A 20,199-nucleotide genomic window follows, 5' to 3' on the forward strand; every position below is an offset into this window, starting at 1 on the left:
CAGCTCTCCCTCAATTCTCACTCTCATTCTCATCCTTACAGTAGTATCATTCTCAAAATCCATCTAAATCTCACGCTCAGCTTCTCAGTCTTCTTCACTCTTCTTCTCCCCTCACTCTCCCTGCTTTGCGTTTTTGCTGGATGCTCGCAGGCTTTGGCTCGTTCTCACTCCTCGCCTCCATTCCACGTGCCATCCTCGTCCACTCCGCCCGCTGCACACTTCCCGCTCGACCGTCGTCTGTCTTCTCTGACTACCTCTACTACCACTACTGCTGCTGCTCATCGTCGTCGTTGTCGTCGTCCAGCCACTACCAAGCCATGTCGTCCTTCTCTACCGCCGCTGCCAACAATCCCGCCACTGCTGCCCCCGTCGCAGGCCCCCGCTTCCAGGTGCTCCACTCTGACCAATCTGCATCTGGATCTGCATCTGGCAGCAGCACCGGCGCACGCACTGGCCGCCTCGAGTTCAACGCGCCCGACGACGCGCATCCGCCACGCGCCATGCTCACTCCGTCCAGTCTGTTCTGCGCCCGGCTGGGCACCCCACTGTCGCTCACCATGGACATGTGCCGCGCAGAGCCTCTCTTGGCTGGATTCCACGACTCGCTCTCACTGCAAGTGGTTGAAGTGCCGTCGCTCCGTTTTGGCCTCTGAGATGTTTTGTCTGAGACTCATTGTATTGCAAAGTTGACCTGTTGTTGCATCTGTGCAGGTTGGCTCAGAACGGTGAGCAAGTGATGCGACAGTACGGCAAGGGTATTCACAAGTTTATGCATGCTGATGTATGGATGATCAATTCATTCTTGGCTTTTCTGTGGGATGCTGTGTCGTGCGTTGTCATCTCACTCACGCGGGGGGGGGGGCGCGAAAAAAACTCGATCAATCGATGCGCAGGAATACATCTTCTACATGTCGACGCGCGACGTGCTCGCGGCGACGGTGGACGGCATGGGCGGTGACAAGCAAGTCGCTGTGGATGTTGCGACCGGTCGCATCAAAGTCGAGCCTGAAGGCTTTGTCAAGTACCTTGATGTCGCCATGCCGGACATGGTTGCCAGTCTTTCGGACAACATTGTCGGAGGCACTGCGGGTACCAAGCGGATCGAAAAGTCCATTCAGCGCACCGACAAGTTTTTGGATGACACTCTGGACCGAATTTCCAAGGTTGGTTGACGTCCTCATGGTGTCATGGTGGAACATGACGAAATATAGTGGCCTTTGCCTGTCTCCTTGCTTGGGGGTGGCGAGGCGGGGGGAATGGGCCAGCGCGTCATGATTCTGTTCGATTGCCGCTTCTCACTGGTACATCATCGTCAGTTACCTGAAGGCTCGCCCGCGAAGAATGTTGCCATTCTTGCTGTTGTTCAAGGCAGCCAAGACAAAGCATCGCGGATACGAGCAGCCTCCACTGCTGCCAGCAAGCTCGTGTTTGGTAGGTGCAAAAATTTTGCAATTGAATTTCTCTAGCAAAAATCGTTGTCAATGCTGATTTTGGTTCCAACTTGTAGGATTTCTACTGGAGGGATTCAACACTGGCGAAGACCAACTACAGCGCCTCGAGTTGATCGAAGCTGCTGTTGTACGTCACCTGGAAAGTTGTTTTGTTGTTCACGTTGTGCGCGTTTCTGATTCGACCGATTGTTTCGGGGGGGGGATTTGGTCGGTTTGTCTGCATCGTTTCATAGAGTCAATTGCCACACGACAAGTTGCGTGTCATTCATGGCCTGAGTGCTCCAGGTAGGGTGCGATACAATCGGATTGATTGTACCAACTCCCCCGCTCACTGCTCGTTTGGAATGTTCGACACCGTTCGCAGAACACATCCTCCAGGCAGTCTCGCGAGGAATCGACTTGTTTGATTCGGCCTACCCCGTCATGGCTACCACAGAAGGTCGTGCGCTTGTCTTTGATTTCGCAGGGTTGACTGCACCGGGTTGGGATGGCTACGCGGGTCGCTCCATGCTCGATTTGTGGGACAGTCGCAACGATGCCGACACCAACCCCTTCCTTCCCGGCTGCACCTGCTACGCATGTACTCGTCACACCCGCGCCTACGTGCATCATTTGCTCAACACTCACGAGATGCTCGGTTCGGTCCTTCTGATGAGGTAAACTTTCGCTCGTGTCATTTTTATTTCAGCCGGCTGACCAGCTCATCGATTGCTCATTTTCTGTTCCTTTTGCTGCTCTGTCTGTGTGAACTTTAGCCACAATGTTCACCACTTTTTGAGTTTCTTTGCTGCCATTCGCAAGACCATTGAGCAAGGAACTTTTGTCCAACACCGTGATGCATTTTTGCAACGCTACACTGCCCAACCGTTTGTCCGCCCTGTCGTCACATCAGCTCCACAGTAGTATTCCTTTGAATTCTTCGATGCTGGTGGCTCGGTTACTCTTGGAATACACTGTCTTTTCCAAACACTCTGTGTGGCTCGCTTCGATACAAGCCGAGAGACAACAGTAGGCAGAAATAAGCAGAGAGACAGCAGGAAGCAAACAGGAACCAGCAACAAGCAGCTCGAACAAGCAGACAGCAAGCAAAGGTCAGTTTCTGGGAGCAAAAGCAAAGTCTTCCAAAAGCATCAACAGAAGCCAAGCCTTCCACCAGAACCGAGGCATTTTCGCTCAGTATGGTGAGAGCGATTTCTCGGTCAAGAAGCGTGCGGAATTCTTGCGCAGATGTACCGGGGTCTCGAGCTAGCTCAACAAAGTAATCGCTTGCTCGCTCGAGTGGAGCGTTCAAGATGATGGCAGCATTCTTTTGCGCAGGCGGCATGTTTATTTCGATCTCAAGCTTCGCTTGGCTGGTCTTGAGGGCTGCGATGCTTGTGTCAAGCTCCGCGTAGCTGGTCTTGAGGTCGGCGATGCTTGGTTCAACTTGCACTGTTTGACTGATCGACAAGCCTCAAACAATTTCAAAAATCTTTTTCCAGAGCGAGCCTTATGTGCCCCTTCCTGTATTCTGAACAGATTAGCACCAAGTGCAAAAAAGCAACTGAACATTTCGTGTGCGCTGTCACAGCATTGCACCAATCTCGCGGACGACCGAACCATCCTCGAGGGTGTTCAGAACTTTGACGAGCTGCGAAAAGCTTGGTCGCAATTCCGGCTTCACGTTCCAGCAGCTCAGCATCAGGTTAAAAAGGTCAGCTGAGCAGTGCTCCGGCTGGGGCAATCGACCACCAGCCTCCACATGAGCCAGAGTGTCACGCCCCTCCATCTTGCCGTACGGTGGTGCTCCGTAACTGGAGCACTCCCCTGCAAACATGCACCAACAACGAGTGAGATGCAAGTACGAATTTCAGCAGAACATGGCTCTCTACTCACAGGCGGTCACGCCAAACGACCAAACATCAGACATGGTCGAGAACTTGCGGAAGGTCATTGTTTCCGGTGCCATCCACTTCATGTGAAAGACGAATAGTCAGTATCACAGCAACAAGCATCAACTTGCAGACCCTCGACTCACCTTCACGGGAAGCTTGCCACGCGTTTGCATGCGGTAGTAATCGTTCTCGGAAGCGAGTTCGCGAGAAAGCCCAAAGTCGGCAATCTTGACCACCATTCCCTTGCCAACAAGGCAGTTTCGAGCAGCAAGGTCACGGTGCACAAAGTGGAGCGTGCCCAGATACTCCATGCCAAGCGCAATCTGACGAATGGCATGGATCTGCTCGTTCTGGGTCCACCACAGCGAGTGGAGCTTGGACTTTTGCAACAGTGTACGCAAGTCACCGTACTGCACGAATTCAAGCAGAACGAGATGGGGCTCGGACTCTACAAGAGCCGCGAGCAGGCGCACGACATTCGTATGCACAAACGGCGCCATCAGTTTCGCCTCGCTCTCAAAGTCTTTGCGGGATTTCTCGTCTGCGTTGGACTTGAGCGACTTGACTGCCACTTGCACGATTTCGGATGCTGCAGGTCCAAGCAAATTTTGTGCTCGCGGGGGCAAGACGCTGAACGGCAGCTGACCCAGCGCCACATCGCCAAAGTTGCCACTGGCAAGGTGCTTCACAATCGTCAAACCCTCACGGATGCGACGGGAATTGCTGCCAGCAACGTACGCGCTTGCATAATCATAGACCACCTCTTTAGAGGTACTAGCAGTCGAAATGGCTTGGTACAAAGGCTCGGGCTGCTTTTGACCGACCACGGCATAGGCTGCAATGTCCTCCTCTTTTTGAGCTCGAGGCGAATGAATCAGGGGAGAGATTGTCATTTCAATCGCCTCCTGATGAATCGGACCGGTAGAGTCCTTCGGTCGCGTGCCTGAACGTCGTTGCGAGCGCCGTCGTCGCATCACGATGAACACCGCTGCAATGATCGCAACCACGACAACACACGCAACAACAGCAGCGATGACGGCTGCTGACGATGATGATGAGTCTTGCGAGCCGCCGCCACCGCCGTGTTGTGCAATGGAGGATGCAACGGATGCAGCAGATGCCGAAGCGGTCGACGCAGCAGATGCCGAAGCTGTTGAAGCAGCAGAAGCCGAGAGCGCCGAGGTTGCGGAAACATCAGAAGCGACAGATGCTGATGACGCGCGAGCAGCATATGCAGAAACAATAGATGCAATCGAGGCAGAGGCGGTTGAAGCAAGGGAAGCAGCCGAGGCCATCGTTGCGGACTGCGACGACGCAATTGAGGCGGCTGACGCAATCGATGCAGATTTGGTTGAGGCAATTGAGGCAATCGAGGCGGCCGTGGCAGATTGCGTGGACGCAACTGAAGCGACGGAGGCGGTTGATGCTATTGTCGCAGCGGACGCAACCGAAGCAATTGATGCAGAGGCAGCCGAGGCGACTGATGCAGACCTGGTCGCGGCAACTGAGGCAGCCGAGGCGCTGGAAGCAAGCGAAATACATGATCCACCCATCATGGTATAGCCTTCATAGCACTGAGTACAGGAATCGGATACAGTGCACGTCAAACAATTGATCCCGCAGCATGCAATGCTTCCTGAGCCATAGCAGGTGGCGCAGGTTGTATCACACTCTGCAATACAATGTCAGTGAAATCATCCATACGAATTGCAGTCATCTCGGAACGTACTGTATGGATAGGAAGCACTGCCGTATGTGCTGGGCGGAGGGTTAGAGTTTCCACCAGAGGTAAAGTTATTTGGGTTTAGACTTAGGCCTGAAACCGACAAGCTCATGCCATTAAGCAGGCCCTTGAACAGACCGGGCGGCAAAGTGGTGAAGGCATTGTTATTCAAAGTTCTACAAGTACCAGAGAGTAAGAGGCGACTGGAATACATGCATGGAAAGTGCTTGCTTACAATGTTGTCACAGCAGTGAGACCTGTGAATGTGGTTGCGGAAAGGCTGGTGATTTGGTTGTTGTGAAGGAATCTGCAGAACGCGTCATCAAGGAGTGAGGCCCTAGTGTCATTTTTCACGTCGTTGATTGGTTACAATTGTATCAGCGAAGTCAGGCCAGCGAATGCGGTTGCGGAAACGCTGGTGATCAGGTTGTTGTACAGATACCTAAAGTAGAGTCACAAACAAAATCAGCAGTCGCTTGCATGCGATTCTTCTTGCCTGCGTTTGCTTACAATTGTGTCAGTGCAGTGAGATCTGTGAATGCGTTTGCGGGAATGCTGGTGAACTGGTTGTTGTACAGATCCCTACAGATAGAGTTGCCAACGAGTGAGCCTTTTGGGGATTCTTCGTGTCTTTGTTTGCTTACAATTGTGTCAGCGCATTGAGGCCTGTGAACACAGACGTGGGAACGATGGTAAACCGGTTGCCAGATAAAAACCTACGGGTAGAGTCGCAAAGAGTGAGTCTCTGCGTGTGAGTCGTCCTGCGTTTGCTTACAATTGGGTCAGCGCAGTGAGACTTGTGAATGTGTTTGCGGAAAGGCTGGTGAGCTCGTTGCCGAATAGATCCCTACAAGATAGAGTCGCCAACAAGTAAGTTCGGTTGCATGTATGACTCTTTGCGACTTTGTTTGCTTACAAAATAGTCAGCGCAGACAGGCCTGTAAAGGCGCTTGCGTGAATGTTGGTGATCCGGTTCTCATACAGAGATCTACAAATAGACTCGCAGACGAGTGAGTCGTTTGTGTGTGATTGTGCATGTCGTTGCATGCTTACATGGTACTCAGAGCAGTCAGGGTTGAGAATGTGTTGGCGGGAATGCTGGTGATTTCGTTGACAGACAGATATCTACAGATACAGATGTCTACAGTGAGCCGCTTGTGTGTGATTCGTACTCCCAGCATCATTTGTTGGCTTACAAGACCGTCAGCGCAGTCAGGCCAGGAAATGCAGCGGCAGAAATGCTGGCGATCTGGTTGTTATGCAGATACCTATCGACCGCGTGCCAGATCAGCAGGGCAATTGCTTCAATACAAGTTCGACTCTATTGCAACACGTACAGGGTCGTGGTGGCGACTGGGATTCCGCTGGGAACGGCTGTGAGAGATCGGCTGTAGCAATCGACAATTGTTCCCGACGAACAATCGCACACGCCGCCAGACCCACATGCATTGGCTGCTTGTGCCGGCTCAATGCGATAAACCACGCAGAACAGCAGTAGAAGAAGACCAAAGGCAACCCCTTTTGGTGGTGTCATCTCTGGTTTGTTGTGAATTCGAGAGAATTGACAGAGTCAGCTCGCAGCATATCAACAAACGCTGGCCCGCAATTTTCACAGTGTTTGAAACCCAGTTGTGTGTGGATGGATGACTTGATGCATTTGCTCCAGTTGCAAATATAGAGTCGGGCGGGGACTTTTGTCCCGCTTTAGGTGTTTTAGGTGGTGGGGTTTGGCTTGATTTGGAGCTTGGTTGCCGCCACCAAGCAAGTTGCTCTGGTCTGCCCCTCTCCCCCGCGTGCACTTCTTGACTCACTCTCGCTAATTTTTTTTGTTGTTGTTGTTGTCTCCTTTCGCCTTGAAGTGAGCGGCAGAGCGAGGGGACGCATCATCGCATCAGACTTTGCCAATCAGTGATTCGCTTTGGGTTCCATGATAAAGTACCCAAGGCCACCCTCGCAGCAGCGGGCCCCGCTGCTCCTTCCGCTTCATCACTTGTACAACTTGAGTTGATGAAGCTTGCTTCGACAGGAGCGCAGCAACAAGGGTCGGAGGCGGGAGGGTGGGAGCGAGACAGAGAAGGAGTGCTGATCGTCATTCGTGGATTGTGCGCTCAACATCCCGCTCCTTTGAGGTGCGAACTGCCCGACCTTTCCAATGCGAATGCACACCGACAAGCGAGAAGATCGTAATGCAGCAGCGGACTAGTGTGTGTGTGTGTGTGTGTGTGTGCGTTTTGATGATGCGCTTGTGGCTTACAATTTGAAGCAAGGACGTCCAGAGTGAACGAAAAAACCAAAAAAAAAAAAGCAACACAACAAACAAAGAGTGATTCGCTCGGGCAATCCCTGACTCTTTGATTGGGGAGTATTTTCGCTTTCAACGCTCAATAGCCGACCGATGAGGGTGGTAGTAACCACTACTCACACGATCAAAACAGCGCTTGCTTGGTGAAGCTCGCAATCATTTCTGGCGCAGTTATCGAACATTTGCATTGTTCTGCCAGGGCACTTTTTCAATTATTTCTGCTGACAAGCGGCCAACTCAAACAATAATGGAACATTCGCTTCGGTCGCATTGTTGAATTGGGTATTGAAACAAGCGGACACCAGAGCAAAAGAGATGCATGCAATGACGGAAAACAAGGCATTCAACCCGAAGAGAACCAACGGGGAAGCTACGCGTCGTCCCCATTCCCGGCCTCCGAAGAAGGTACAGTGACAGTGGCGTAAGTGGTTGGTGTGTGCGCGGATGGCGCACGAACAGACGAGGGATTGGGCAGCGAAGGATCAGCGTACTGGACACCGGATGCAGCTGCTTCGGAATATGTCACTTCCGACAACCCCGCAGATGCTTGGGGCTTTGAGTCAACGTGTTCGTACAAGGCTTGGTCGACTGGAGCAGACAATGCTTCATAGGTTGGATTCTCGACGTTTGCGACAGTGCCGCTGTGATCAACATTCTGATAAGTCAGTTCTGGGCCGGGTGTTGATTCGTGTAGTTTGGTGGCCGTGCTGGTTGCCAATGTCGCTGGTGAGCGACGACGCCACAAGTGAGTGTTTCGTCCGGATCTCGCCGGGTAGTCCAAGATGACACGAGTCAGGCACAGGTACGGCTGACATGTTGGGATGTCTTGCTTTTCCTTGCTCTGGCATAGTCAAAGGCCACAATTTGGCTCGCGGAAAAAACGACCAAACCAGTTCTCGAAGAATGCGAGAGCATGAAATGCCAAACAATCAAGCTCTGTGAGACTCCGCGATCCCATGGGTTGGGTCTTAAACCTATTGGCTAGGTCACATCGATTGATTGATGGCAAATGTGCAATAACAACAATCCCGAATAAAGAATACGCGAAATCCTTATTGAAACTACCACCGGCTACCTTTGCCGGCTGGACAACCGCAACTCAAATCCTGGCAAACATTCACGCAAAGTCTGTGTCCAGGCTGGAGGGGAAAGCGTGGGCGTGCAGCTGTTTTTGATTTTCCGTGATTGGTCGAAAACCGGATGGCGTTGAAAAGGTGTTACCTTTTGCAGCAATCTCGCATTGTCGACCTTTCCGGCATTTCAAACCGCTGGCCAACCAACACCAGGCCTCGCATCGTCAACACCTGACTATTTTCGCTAACTGGACGATATCAGGACCCCAGAGAAACTCGACTTTGGGCCGAACGAGCTTGTCTGGCTCGGCAGAACTCGAAACAACTTTCTGCAAAATTTCCAAGCCGTCCAGATCGAAATTTCCACCAAACATCCGACTCACTTGACGACAATGGCGTTGCAAAACATATTTGACATTGATTCATGGAGGGTCGGGGCGGGTGTGTCGACTCAGTGACGAGCTTGAAGCCGAGGTTGTCACTCACCACTTTCATCCTTTTTGTCTGCGCTCACTCACCCCGCTCCATGCTCACATATCAGCCAAACACCCAACTACTGTATTTCAGTTACGGCCATATCTGGTGGAATGCACCGCATCCCGTTCCGCTCTGCGAAGTTAAACCACCATGAGAGTAGTTAGTACTGCGGTGGGAGACCACGCGGGAATACTGCTTGTTGTAACTCTTTTTTTTTGTTGCTTAACGTTTTTTTGGTTTTTGTTTCCCCTTTCGCTTGTCTGATGCCCTTCAGGTTTTTCTTTTCCCTTTTTGTTTCACTCGTTCTCTCTCTCCTGAATGGAGGTAGCGGTACATGCCTTGCCCGGCAACCTGTTTCCTCCAAAACTTTTGAAAGTTTTGAAACATTTTCGGAAACTTTGAAAGTTAAACAAATCGATAATGATGAATCGCAACGTCAGCAAGTACTTTCAGCTCGTTGACAGCCTCAAGCTGAAACCATTCGAATTGCAGTTTGCATGCAGTCTTGGCTTTTCTTCTTTGAGCGGCTTTCTTGCAAAATTTTCGCGCGCTTTTTTTTTTTTTTTTTTTTTGTATTCTGCCGCCGCCGCTTCTTCCTTCTTATTCACGCCCTTCATGGATTCGGCCACTCAAGTTGAAACGCAGTCAGAGTTTCGGTATGTGTCGTGATGATATTTGCAATAGATAGCGGCCTTGCGCAAAATCGCTCATTCTTTACTGTACCTCAGTCTGCACCAGCTGCGCCTCCAGAACTTTAAAAAGTTCGAGGATATCACGCTCACCCTGACACCCAGCCCCAAGATTATCGTTGGCGCGAACGGCTCGGGCAAGACGCAAGTCCTCTGGGCAATTCTCATCTTCCTGCGCGGCCACAACTCCCGTGTCCCCAGCTCCAAGCACTTCAGCAAGGATGTTTTCCGATTCGAAGATGAGCTGGAAGACCTCTTTGGTGATCGGTTCTTTAGAAATAAGTATCAGTCGCCAGATACGCTCGTTCGCGTCGGCGCGCGAAACAAGAAATTCACCCTGACTGGCACGTTTCTTGACCCCACGTACCATCACACCAACGAGAACGTGATGCTGGAGTACTCGCTGGACAAAGGGCTGCTTCAAGGCAAACCCGACAACCACCAGTCGCTCGCCCCAATCCGCTTCGCCTTCATGCCACCGACTTATCTGTGGGGCGACCGTGCGCAAGAACTACACAGAGATGAGCCGTTCCTGACCGCTGGCGTTCAGTATCTACGCTGGCGCGTGTTTCAGGCAAAAGATTTCGTGAACGATGGACTCCGTCATCTCGGTTTCCAGGCCACGGTCATGACACCAAACGAAGAAACCGAAGATGGACCTGCAATTACCACAGTCACCGAGAACGGCGTCCCCCTCGACATTGGTGCCTGTGCCGGCTCCCTTCAGAAGATCATTGCCATCCTGACACTCCTCTACCATCTGACGCCTGTCGCAAATGCCAAAGCTGCCAAAAAAGACAAAAGGCTGAGCCAGAACCAGCATACCTTCAAGCAGCGCATCTTCCTCATCGACGAGCTCGAGGCACTGCTCTATGAAAATGTGACAGCCAAGCTGTATGACTTTCTCGTCAGCACGTGCGCCAAGCACAACATTCAGCTCATTGTCGCGACCAACTCGCGCGCCATCATCGATCCGCGCTTGAAGACGGATCAACAGATTATGTTCCTCAATCCGGATGGCAAGGCCGTCGAGCTGACAGGCGAACTGCCCAAGGACGATCAAGGTCAACCTTCCCTCTATCCAATCCTCAACGCCCTCAGCCAGGTCAAGAGCAGCAAGCCACTGCTCGTGTTGGAAGGCACGAACGACCAGGCGTTCTACAGCAAGTACACGACCCTCGGCCAGCACTTCCACTTTCTGACCACGTCAGGTGCCGTCAACAAGCAGAATCTTTCCAACATTCTGACGCAGGCCAAGCTCAAGCACGTCTTTCTCAGAGACAGTGACATGTACGCCGCTTCGCCCGATCTCCCAGCCGCCCAGGCTCGGATCACACAAGTTGTTGGCGCGCCCGTCATCTACACGCTGCTGCCGTGTATTGAGTCGTACTTGATTCTGCACCGACTGCTCAAGAGCGTGGACGTAGACGCACTCCGTGTCAGAACGATTCGGGCCCTTCCGCAGTGCAAGTGGTACTTTATCTCGACCTTCAGAGATTTCTGCAAGGAGTCGAAGCAGAAACCGCCGCCCACAGCAGCGCACCATTGCGAGCCTGAAGGGACCATGCAACGGTCTGCTGACAGGCTTGCCACCATGACGAACGATGAGCTCCGCAAGCTTCCGAAAGCCGATCTCAAACTCCTTTGCGGCAAGTGCAAGGAGCCAATCTTCGCCGACGAAAGCAAACGCCAAGACCGAGCGTCTGCTGCCTCGAATCCACCGACTCCAGATGGCTTTGATGCATTTGGCAGTCTGTTCGGCGCGAGTACCGCGGCAGTCTTTCAGCCGGTCCTTCCGAGTGATTCAGCTTCCGACGAGCCAGCGCGAGACCCTGCGAGTGATTTGGCTTCAAGTGAGAACGATGGCGGCGTGGCCATGCTCGGTCGCGTGCTCGCCGACTCGGAAAACGACCCGGACGTGCTTTGGAACTCTCTGCACTCGGAAAACGACCCGGACGTGCTTTGGAACTCTCTGCTCGCCCAGCTGACAACCCCCTCCTCCTCGTCCTCGTCCTCCTGCTCGTTTGATCGCAAGAATCGGGTCTTGTTTTGGACCACGTATGTCAAGATGGTCCGCGGCCACGACTTGATGCCGAAAGCTGGGGACTTCATGGGCAGTCTCGACCGCGAAGATCTTGATCCCCACGTCCAAGACCTGCTCAACCAAACTGAGCAGGCTGTTCTTGCCTGCCTCCCAGCAGAGGCTGTTTCTGAGTGATTGCTTTGAACTATCCCATTGCTTCCACTTGCTTCCACTGTCAATGTCCCTTTTGTGTCTTCCAACAATCAAAGATAGTCACATTCAAGTTTTCATCTTGTCGTGCCCCGTTATTTCACCATCTGCAACTGACTCTTGATATACGCTGTTCTAGGGATGCCACTAATAACATGCCTTGGTGGCTGGTCTGGTTCAAGAAGGAATGATAACCCTTTTTTTTTCTCCTCAACTTTGTTTTTATCCTTTTTGTTTTTGTTTCATGTTCTTGTTTTTTTTTTTTGTATTAAGTTTATTGGGAGGAGAGAGTGGAAAAGCATCAAAATGCTCAAAAACCACGGGGAAAGGAGCGGGAGCATGGACATGGGTGTAAGGAGCTTGGAGACACAAAATTGGCAGAGAGCCATGTCTGGTCATATGACATAGCATTAGCGAGCCTGTATGCTCGTGCACTACAGGCCTTGGGAAATTTATATCCATTGGAGAGGGCGGGAGGAGACAGGGAAGCGACGATGTCGGTTTGTGGTTAGTTCGGTTCTCCAGCGGTTTCAAAGTTGGTTCCGCGAACGGCTGACGCGCCGAGGCGCGTCTAGAAATGCCTGTGGGTCGCAACTAGCAACCTGAAATAGCCAAACCAACAACATGACATAGCGAGTGTGTCGCGGCGGGGAGGTGATCAGTGTGAAGCATAAGGCTTCGTCCGAAAGTCAATTCGAGTTGCGGTTCCAGTGATTCGCGAGGGTTCCATGAAGCGGACAAACGCAACTGCGTGTCCAGAAGGTGCTTGTGGGACGCGCAGCATGAACCAAGCTGAAACAGACAACAGCAAATGACTCGTCATCGAAATGACGCGGAGAGGAGGGGGGGGGGAGAAATGTTGGTGAAGAGGGCTGGAAGGTATTACCAGGAGTCGTCCCAAATTGCAATGCAATTTTTCAACCAACAAAAGAAGACTGACATGTTCTTGTCTCTCTTCCTCAAGCTCATCTCTTGCTGGTATTATCTACTTGGCTCATCTCTTGCTGGTATTATCTACTTGCTACTTTTATGCCCTTCAGTCTCTCATTTTTTTGTTTTTTTCTACTTCTTCCAACTCGAATGTCTGGCCGATCCTTCGACTTGAACTCGGCGGTTGGCGGCTCGCGCGTCGCTCGACCAGTCTCGTCCTCTGTCGCCGTGCGCGACCTCGCCAGCCAAACCGTGCTCAAGGTACCTTACGACATTCCATTGCCAGCAGGGGGCGACTGCCAGAGCGGTGCTGCTGTGGAGAGCGAGCCTGACTTGTTGTTTGATCGTTGAACGGTCGACCAACTCCCTCTCCTCGTCTTGTTTTTGGTTGCAGGTCCGTCAAGCAGGCCAAGGCAACGCAGAGGAGATGAAGAACCGCGATCTCAAGGGCGAGCTTGAACTCCGCGAGCAGGAGGCGCGCGACAAGAAGCTCCTTGGTTCCAATGCAAACAGCACTGCGGCTCCAGCAATGCCTGCACTGGGAGCACGGCCGCCCATGCGCAGGCTCGTCGATGCATCCATCGGTCAGTTGCATTGCTTAGTTTCGATGCTGGGTTTTCATCGACCACCCGAGAGAGAAGGGATGTCTGTTTCCAGACCAAACTCGAGAACAACTCACCTTGTTGCCACTTCTCGGTTCTGATTACACGTGCAATCCCTTGACGCGACTCTCTCGTAGCTCAACTAGATGCCGACGATGAAACCTTGACCAACCAAGGCGCTGGATCACGGTCCAAAGCACGTCAGCCGTAAGTGCATTTGGTTTTTGGAGTTTTTTTTTTTTTTGCTTTTTTTTTTTTTCCGTACCATGTTGTCGTGCGTACTTTGCTCAACACGTTCATTGCTTCATTTCATTCGTGCCTTAGACGGTCGCGTTATGATGACGATGCGGATGATGACGAGGCCCATGCAGAGCGACGAGATCGTAGCGATGACGAAGACGACCATTATGACGGCCACGCGCGAGATTCACGACGTGAAGCAGAGGAGGACAATGATGACGATGATGATGACAACGGCGATGATGATGATGACGATGATGACGATGATGATACCGAGGCACTGATGCGAGAGCTGGAAAAGATCAAGCGAGAGCGCGCTGAAGAGCAAGCACGAAAGGTACGCTCGAATTGCGATATGATAGTCTTGCCTTCCATGCCATCTCGATGCTGACGATTGTATCTGAAACACACAAAAATAGGAGCTTGAGCGCCGACAGGAAGAGGAGCGGATTCGAAACCAAGCGCCGTCACAAAGTTCAAACGACTTTAATGTCAAGCGAGGCTGGGACGATGATGTTGTTTTCAAGAACTGTGCCAAAGACGCGCCTACCCACGAGAAGCGATTCATTAACGACAGTCTTCGTTCAGACTTTCACCGTAAATTCATGGATCGTTATATCAAGTAGAAAACAGCAAGATTTTCCGTTATTGCACGATTGTTGGAGCTCTATACAGTCTTCTAAACCCTCACACCAATACATTCATGAAGTGTTGTTGCTCGCTGGTTGCTCCATTTTTCTATCGACATGATATTGTTGTTGTACAAGTTTGACCAGATTTGCGGCACCCCGACCCCAATCGATGTTCAAGCCATTAGAGACTGAGCAATTGCCCAATGTCACGAATCTCTTGGTCTTTGCAAAGCGCAGCCCAGTACGCCTTCAAGACAGAAAAGGTCGGACGAGCCTGAGGCTCTGAGTTCCAGCAGGCAGACATCTGATTGTAGACCTCGTCATCACAAACCGCTGGTTGCTTGAGCCGAAGTCCCGATTCCAAATACGAAATCACCTCCTGAGGTTTCAAGTCTTGATACGGAACCTCGCCATAAGAGAACACCTCCCCTGTCATCACACAAGCAGGTCAGTTCATCCAGTTCCCAAACCTGAATGTTAGCCGACGATACCAACAATCGCTGCTCTTACAGGCAAGCACGCCGAACGCCCACACGTCGCTTTGATGAGTAAACTTGCGGTACGAGATGCATTCGGGAGCCATCCACTGGTGTTTTATGAACGATGTGAGCTTCAGCCTGCAACAAAATGCAAAAACGTCCTCCCTTTTTGACCTTGCTCCTTTCCCTTCTTCCTCAAAAGACGCCAATCTCTGTCCCATCAAGCTCTGAAGCTCGCTCACCTTGAACGGAACTTTGCCTCTGGATTCCATGTGGTAGTAGTTTTGGTCTTGGGCCAGAGAGCGGGAAAAGCCGAAATCCGAAATCTTCACGGAAAGGCCAGCGCCAACGAGGCAGTTGCGTGCAGCAATGTCGCGGTGCACAAAACGAACCGACTCGAGATACTCGAGACCAGCAGCGACCTGAGTCAGGGCGTGCGCCTGTTCGCCGAGCGTCCAAGCAAATTGCGCGTCTCCGGATTTGGTCAGCATGGCCTTAAGATCACCGTAGGGCATGAGCTCAAGAATGCACATCAGTGGGTCTGCGTCAAGAAGCGCTGCAATGGAATGCACCACGTTGGGGTTGTTGAACTGTGTGACCATGCGCATCTCCTCGACAAAGTCGCGCTTCTCCTTCTCGGAGGCATCGGCTTGGACGGTCTTGACGGCAACATCAAGGCGCGCTTGCGACGAGCTTGTCAGCAGGTGCTTCGAGTCGTTGGGGATGATGTCGCGAGGAAGCTGCCCGCGCAGCACGACACCAAACGCACCCGAGCCCAGCTTGGCTCCGAGAACCAGCTTGCTCCGCAAGAGTGAAGACATGGGCACGATTGTCTGGTAGACGCGAGACGATGCTGTCAAGTCGTAGTTGTCGATGTAGCTGTTGAGAGTGGCATAGTTTGACTCGTCGCCAGTGGTCGTTTTGTAGTCTGGCGCAGAGTACATTGGCTCGTCGTTTGTCACGACAACAGAGCGCAACGGGAGAGCCTGCGAGCTATGCTTGTCAATTGAGGCACGCGCAGCTCGGCGACGACGGCGAATGAGAACGCCAGCGACCAGCAATGCAAGCAGCGCGACGCCGCCCACGACAGCTCCGACAATAACAGGAAGGTTGGACGACGACTCGCTGTCTTGAATCGGGCCAGCTGTCGAGGATACGGACGCAAGGGAGGCAGCTGAGGTTGACGCCGCGGATGCCCGCGACGCGAGGGATTTTGACGCTGCGGATGCCTGTGTAGCACGTTGAGATGCGACGGATGCGAGCGAGCCGACAGATTCGGCCGATAGAATGCCGCGAACAGATTCTGCAGATGCAACGGAGGCGGCGGACTGCACAGCCTCAACGGAAGCAGCTGAATTGACAGATTCGACGGATGCGACCGAGGCCTTGGACACTGACAGGGTAGCTACAGAGGCGACTGATGCCCCTGATGCGACGGACACCGATGCGACCGATCCGACCGATGCCACGGATGCGATTGACATCGAGGCCTTGCTCGCCGCAGTCGCAGAGGACGCGGCAGGGTTTGGCATGACCATACCAGCCACCTCAATTCTTAGTGAAAGTCCTTGAGCAGTACACTGCGAGCCAACGGCGGATGCCTAAAATAACAGCAACAACAAACAGAGCACAAGTGAGCGAGCAAACAAGACGGGCGCAGCTTCAAACGACGTTGGAAAATTGGCATATGTCTTGAAAAAGTGTTCCTGCAAGAGCCAAAGACACTCCAAGGAAAACTTGCGTTGCTGTTCAAGATGACAGGGCGGTAATTGTGCATGTCTGGATTTGTAGCTGAGGTGGGGGGCGGGGTGACGAGCGGCAATAGTGACGTTCTCATTCTTGGCGTTTTTTTTGGTTCCCTTTTTCTTCTTCACCATTTTTCGTCGGATGCAAATCTCAGCACTAAATATGGTGGTCAGCGACCCCAAATGCGGTGCTCACGTTTTCCGCCTTTTCCCCCAAAATACGCATCGTCGCTCCTTTTTAAGAAAACGTGGATTTCGCCGAAAGTGATGCGGTTTTTTGTTTTTTGGATTTTTTGTTATTTTTTGTTTCTCCATTTTCGCGGTTTTAACGACAGGAAAGAGAGACGAGGAACAGAGAGACGAGGAACAGAGAGAGAGAGAGAGAGAGAGAGAGAGAGAGAGAGAGAGAGAGAGAGAGAGAGAGAGAGAGAGAGAGAGAGAGAGAGAGAGAGAGAGAGAGAGAGAGAGAGAGACGAGGAACAGGGGATGGTGGAGGGTGGCAAAGGGGGTGGGCTGATAGCAGACGAACGGTGCGCGCTGACTCTCCGCATACTCATCCTCCCTCCCTCCACTCTCTCTACACACTTTGACTCCTACACTGCTTACTCCACTCTCTGCACTCTCTGCGCTGGCTTGGGGAGTGCCGTGCTTACATAGTAGAAGACGCCCGGAGCGTAGTAGTTCTGCTCGACAGACGCGCCGCCAGCAGAGACAAAGAGGTCCTGCGCGGGATCAAACGCGCAGCACGACGGCGCCGAACACGCCCCGGGTCGAATGAGATACAGGTTGGATGAAGGGCTGATGGTAAAGATGACGGGATCGCCAGTGCTGATGGAGAGCGTCTGCACGGTCTGATTGGGCTGCCAGTCCACAACGGTGACCACTGCGCGGGTTTCGCCGGCATTCCAGCTCAGCGTCAAGAGCAACAGCCACAGCAGGTTGACGATGACAGCGTTGCGTGTCCTTTGCGTCATTGGTTGAACTCGATGATGATGATGATTGAAACAAACAAACAAACAAAAAAACAAAGAAGTCAAAGAAGTCAAAGAGTAAGAAAGTAGACTGGCAAAACCGATCAGATGCTCAGCCAAAACGGATTTCTGGCTCTTCGGCTTCGACTGCAAAGCCCCCCATCGATTGCAACCTCCCACATCCCCACACTTGCTCTAAAAATCACAAAAGGTTTCAATTCATTCTCAAATTGAGCGAGCCTTCTCCCTGCTGAGATTGATGGATTGCCGCAATCTTTTGTTGGGTTTTTCCATGCAGCACTCTCTCCCCCCGCCCCAACTGACTCTGATTTTGCATTTTTGGGGTTTGTTTCCTTCCATTCATTTTTTTTATTTGTTTTCGATTTCGTCATGACGGATCCAAATCAACCCACTGTCATGGAGGAAGACGTGAGTGAGCTTTTTTGTTGCTTGGTTCCATTCCCAGCAGCTGCTCCCCTCTGCTTGAAGACGAAAAGCCCCCCTTCCCTCCCCCCTTCTTGTTGGAACCAGCTGAACATAGAACAAGAGCGCCACGAGTGGATACAGAGGGACAGCGAGAGAGCGAGAGAGAGTGAGAGATGGAGGGTCGATTGCAACATTGTTTGCTCATCTCTCTCTCTCTCTCTCTCAATGCAGCCCCCTCCACTCGCTTCTCTCCACTCCTCAACACCGTCTCCTTCTTTCTCTCTCTTTTTATCTTTCTCTCTCTTTCTCTCAAACTCGGGCCTTTTCTCTCTCTTCGTCACAACAAACGCGTTTCTTTTTTTTTTTTCCTTTGATTTTCCATGTGCTTTTTTTTTTTTTTTTTTTTTTCCCCCTTCCATTGACTTTTCCATTGACTTTTCCATTGACTTTTTTTTTTTTTTTTTTCCAAGTTCTCACAGCGGCGGCGCACTTTGAATGAGAGCGGGGGGGGGGGCAGGCAGACCGCTTTGGCTCCCCCTCTCTACACTGTATCACATGCATCACACAAACGAGCCGCCCCCCTTTGCTTTTCCCTCTTCTTTATCAGGGGGGGGGTAGAAAACACTGAGATCCCGTCCTTCTATCCACGACGACCGTTTGCCAAACTCACTCTCTGTGCTTGTGCGTGTGTGTGTGTGAAATGCAGTCGCTCGACCTCTCGCTCAAGAAGAAGAAGAAGAAGAAGAAGCCAGCGCTCGACTTGGAGGACGGCGCGTCGCCAGCCGTCGACGAGCTCACCGACAAGACAGAGGCCCTGTCATGTAAGAATCGAAACCTGTGATTTGTACCATTGGAGGGTGCTTGGTCTTTGTTCGTTTTGGGGTGCGCGCGCTCGGACAGCGGACGGAGGAGAGGAGGAGGCGCAATGGCATTCACAATGACGCTGAACGTCGAGCGCCGAACGAGGAGCCCTCCTCGTCTGCACAAGCAAGATCAGTGGCTGTTGTAGTGTGACGGTTGGTGCGCACATGGTGGTGCAGTGCGCCGCAAAAGAGTATCGAGAGTTGTGCCAACTGGCCCCATTTCTTCTGCTTGTCGCCTGTCTCACTTCACGCTTGCCTGTCCATGTCCCAGTGAACGAGGAGGCCGCACCCGCAGACGCAGACCTGACTGGCAAGAAGAAGAAGAAAAAGTCAAAGTCGGCCAGCGAAGAAGCCCCTGCCGAAGAGGAGCCCGTCGCCGAGGAGCCGCTCGAGGAGATTGACACCTCGATCAAGAAGAAGAAGAAAAAGTCTAAGGCTCTCGATGAAGAGTTGGATGCAGAGGCTGCCGTCGCTGCTGCCGAGGCCGCCGAAAACGACATGTTTGGCGACGATGCCCCCGCCGACGACACTGGCGACCTCGACCTCTCTGGCAAGAAGAAGAAGAAGAAGAAGAAGGCTGCTGAAGCCGGCGAAGAAGAAGACGGTATGTCTTTTTGATGACGTGCACAGTGATGGGCCATTGGTTTTTTGGTTGTTCGAAGCGAGCGCTCACAATGTTTCTTGTTCCGTTTTTGGATTTTTAGATGTCTTTGCATCAGAGGAGAAGGCTCCTGTTGCTGCCGGCGCCGAGACATGGCTTGGCTCGGACCGCGATTACACATATCCAGAGGTAAGCATGCGTTTGGATTGATTTGGGGGTCATGTCATGCTTGCGTTGATTTTCCAAGATTCTCATTTTTTTGTTTTGGACTTTTTCCAACGCCCTACCCTCCTCCCCAAAAAATTTAGCTGCTGCAACGCGTATTCGACATTATGCGTGCAAAGAACCCGACCGTGGCGGTGGGCGAGAAGCGACGATTCGTCATGAAGCCTCCTCAAGTGCTGCGCATCGGCGCCAAGAAGTGCGCGCTGGTCAACTTTGTGGAGATTTGCTCGCTGATGCGACGCACGCAAGATCACGTGCTGTTGTTCATTCTTTCCGAACTCGGTACCACTGGCTCGATGGACGGCAACAACCACTTGATTGTCAAGGGTCGCTTCCAACAAAAGCAGATGGAGACCGTTTTGCGACACTACATTCGCGAGTACGTCACATGCCACACTTGCAAATCGCCCGAGACCAACCTCACCAAGGAAAACCGTCTCTCCTTCTTGCAATGCGAGACCTGCGGCTCAACATGCTCGGTCGCCGCCATCAAGGCCGGTTTCCAAGCAATCACCACCAAGCGTGCTGCCATGCGCACTGGCTAAACAAACCAACACGACAGGCTTTCAAAAAAGCCTCGGCTTTTTGTTGTTGGGTCCCTTTTTGCCTCCGTGTTATTGGATTTTTTGGTTTTTGTTTTCGCGTGGTTGTATGAATCATTTG

General features: G+C 52.1%; 7 protein-coding genes and 1 non-coding gene across 8 annotated transcripts; 5 read left to right on the forward strand and 3 right to left on the reverse strand.

Annotated features, from left to right (window-relative positions):
- Positions 1–53: 53 nt before the first annotated feature.
- Positions 54–2,419, forward strand: CAOG_06957 (hypothetical protein). Its single transcript, XM_004343631.2, has 8 exons — positions 54–613; positions 712–781; positions 894–1,163; positions 1,317–1,431; positions 1,508–1,578; positions 1,685–1,736; positions 1,816–2,107; positions 2,207–2,419. The coding sequence occupies exons 1-8, from the start codon at positions 141–143 to the stop codon at positions 2,352–2,354; spliced, it is 1,491 nt and encodes a 496-aa protein (XP_004343681.2). The 5' UTR covers positions 54–140; the 3' UTR covers positions 2,355–2,419.
- Positions 2,420–2,891: 472 nt separating this feature from the next.
- Positions 2,892–7,352, reverse strand: CAOG_06958 (tyrosine-protein kinase transforming protein SEA). The gene is made up of 14 exons (XM_004343632.2): positions 7,303–7,352; positions 6,386–6,584; positions 6,245–6,316; positions 6,102–6,173; positions 5,965–6,036; positions 5,824–5,895; positions 5,693–5,764; positions 5,559–5,630; positions 5,419–5,490; positions 5,284–5,355; positions 5,055–5,224; positions 3,469–4,997; positions 3,327–3,402; positions 2,892–3,257 (listed from the first exon to the last, which is right to left on the reverse strand). Exons 2-14 carry the CDS (start codon positions 6,580–6,582, stop codon positions 3,016–3,018), a joined length of 2,790 nt encoding a protein of 929 aa, XP_004343682.2. The 5' UTR covers positions 6,583–6,584; positions 7,303–7,352; the 3' UTR covers positions 2,892–3,015.
- A 368-nt stretch (positions 7,353–7,720) lies between these two features.
- CAOG_06959 (hypothetical protein) lies at positions 7,721–8,797 on the reverse strand (the record flags this gene model as incomplete). The annotated part of the gene is made up of 2 exons (XM_004343633.1): positions 7,721–8,057; positions 8,673–8,797. The coding sequence occupies 2 exons, from the start codon at positions 8,795–8,797 to the stop codon at positions 7,721–7,723; spliced, it is 462 nt and encodes a 153-aa protein (XP_004343683.1).
- A 195-nt stretch (positions 8,798–8,992) lies between these two features.
- CAOG_09756 lies at positions 8,993–9,108 on the forward strand. The gene has a single exon (XR_889837.1). It is a non-coding gene; the product is annotated as a 5S ribosomal RNA (ribosomal RNA).
- Positions 9,109–9,515: 407 nt separating this feature from the next.
- On the forward strand, positions 9,516–11,807 carry CAOG_09026 (hypothetical protein; the record flags this gene model as incomplete). Its single annotated transcript, XM_011272412.1, has 2 exons — positions 9,516–9,556; positions 9,629–11,807. 2 exons carry the CDS (start codon positions 9,516–9,518, stop codon positions 11,805–11,807), a joined length of 2,220 nt encoding a protein of 739 aa, XP_011270714.1.
- Positions 11,808–12,902: 1,095 nt separating this feature from the next.
- On the forward strand, positions 12,903–14,220 carry CAOG_06960 (hypothetical protein; the record flags this gene model as incomplete). Its single annotated transcript, XM_004343634.1, has 4 exons — positions 12,903–13,067; positions 13,147–13,336; positions 13,679–13,788; positions 14,014–14,220. 4 exons carry the CDS (start codon positions 12,903–12,905, stop codon positions 14,218–14,220), a joined length of 672 nt encoding a protein of 223 aa, XP_004343684.1.
- Positions 14,221–14,319: 99 nt separating this feature from the next.
- On the reverse strand, positions 14,320–17,514 carry CAOG_06961 (spleen protein tyrosine kinase). The gene is made up of 4 exons (XM_004343635.2): positions 17,104–17,514; positions 14,948–16,306; positions 14,737–14,812; positions 14,320–14,655 (listed from the first exon to the last, which is right to left on the reverse strand). Exons 1-4 carry the CDS (start codon positions 17,422–17,424, stop codon positions 14,408–14,410), a joined length of 2,004 nt encoding a protein of 667 aa, XP_004343685.1. The 5' UTR covers positions 17,425–17,514; the 3' UTR covers positions 14,320–14,407.
- A 1,033-nt stretch (positions 17,515–18,547) lies between these two features.
- Positions 18,548–20,081, forward strand: CAOG_06962 (eukaryotic translation initiation factor; the record flags this gene model as incomplete). The annotated part of the gene is made up of 4 exons (XM_004343636.1): positions 18,548–18,668; positions 18,982–19,314; positions 19,415–19,500; positions 19,620–20,081. 4 exons carry the CDS (start codon positions 18,548–18,550, stop codon positions 20,079–20,081), a joined length of 1,002 nt encoding a protein of 333 aa, XP_004343686.1.
- Between the last annotated feature and the right edge of the window lie 118 nt (positions 20,082–20,199).

Source organism: Capsaspora owczarzaki (assembly GCF_000151315.2).
Source record: "Capsaspora owczarzaki ATCC 30864 unplaced genomic scaffold supercont2.13, whole genome shotgun sequence".
Lineage (NCBI taxonomy): Eukaryota > Filasterea > Ministeriida > Capsasporidae > Capsaspora > Capsaspora owczarzaki.

Bases quoted from the DNA above. Each gene is read 5' to 3' on its own strand.
- CAOG_06957 (XM_004343631.2), top strand. From the start codon at position 141: ATGCTCGCAGGCTTTGGCTCGTTCTCACTCCTCGCCTCCATTCCACGT. The intron at 1,432-1,507 runs GTAGGTGCAAAA...TCCAACTTGTAG, and splicing joins TGCCAGCAAGCTCGTGTTTG to GATTTCTACTGGAGGGATTC. The intron at 2,108-2,206 runs GTAAACTTTCGC...TGTGAACTTTAG, and splicing joins GGTTCGGTCCTTCTGATGAG to CCACAATGTTCACCACTTTT.
- CAOG_06958 (XM_004343632.2), bottom strand. From the start codon at position 6,582: ATGACACCACCAAAAGGGGTTGCCTTTGGTCTTCTTCTACTGCTGTTC. The intron at 6,037-6,101 runs GTAAGCATGCAA...GTCTATTTGTAG, and splicing joins CTGACTGCTCTGAGTACCAT to ATCTCTGTATGAGAACCGGA. The intron at 5,631-5,692 runs GTAAGCAAACAA...CTCTATCTGTAG, and splicing joins CTCAATGCGCTGACACAATT to GGATCTGTACAACAACCAGT.
- CAOG_06961 (XM_004343635.2), bottom strand. From the start codon at position 17,424: ATGACGCAAAGGACACGCAACGCTGTCATCGTCAACCTGCTGTGGCTG. The intron at 16,307-17,103 runs GTAAGCACGGCA...CTGTTATTTTAG, and splicing joins CTCCGGGCGTCTTCTACTAT to GCATCCGCCGTTGGCTCGCA. The intron at 14,656-14,736 runs GTAAGAGCAGCG...GTGTGATGACAG, and splicing joins GGCGTTCGGCGTGCTTGCCT to GGGAGGTGTTCTCTTATGGC.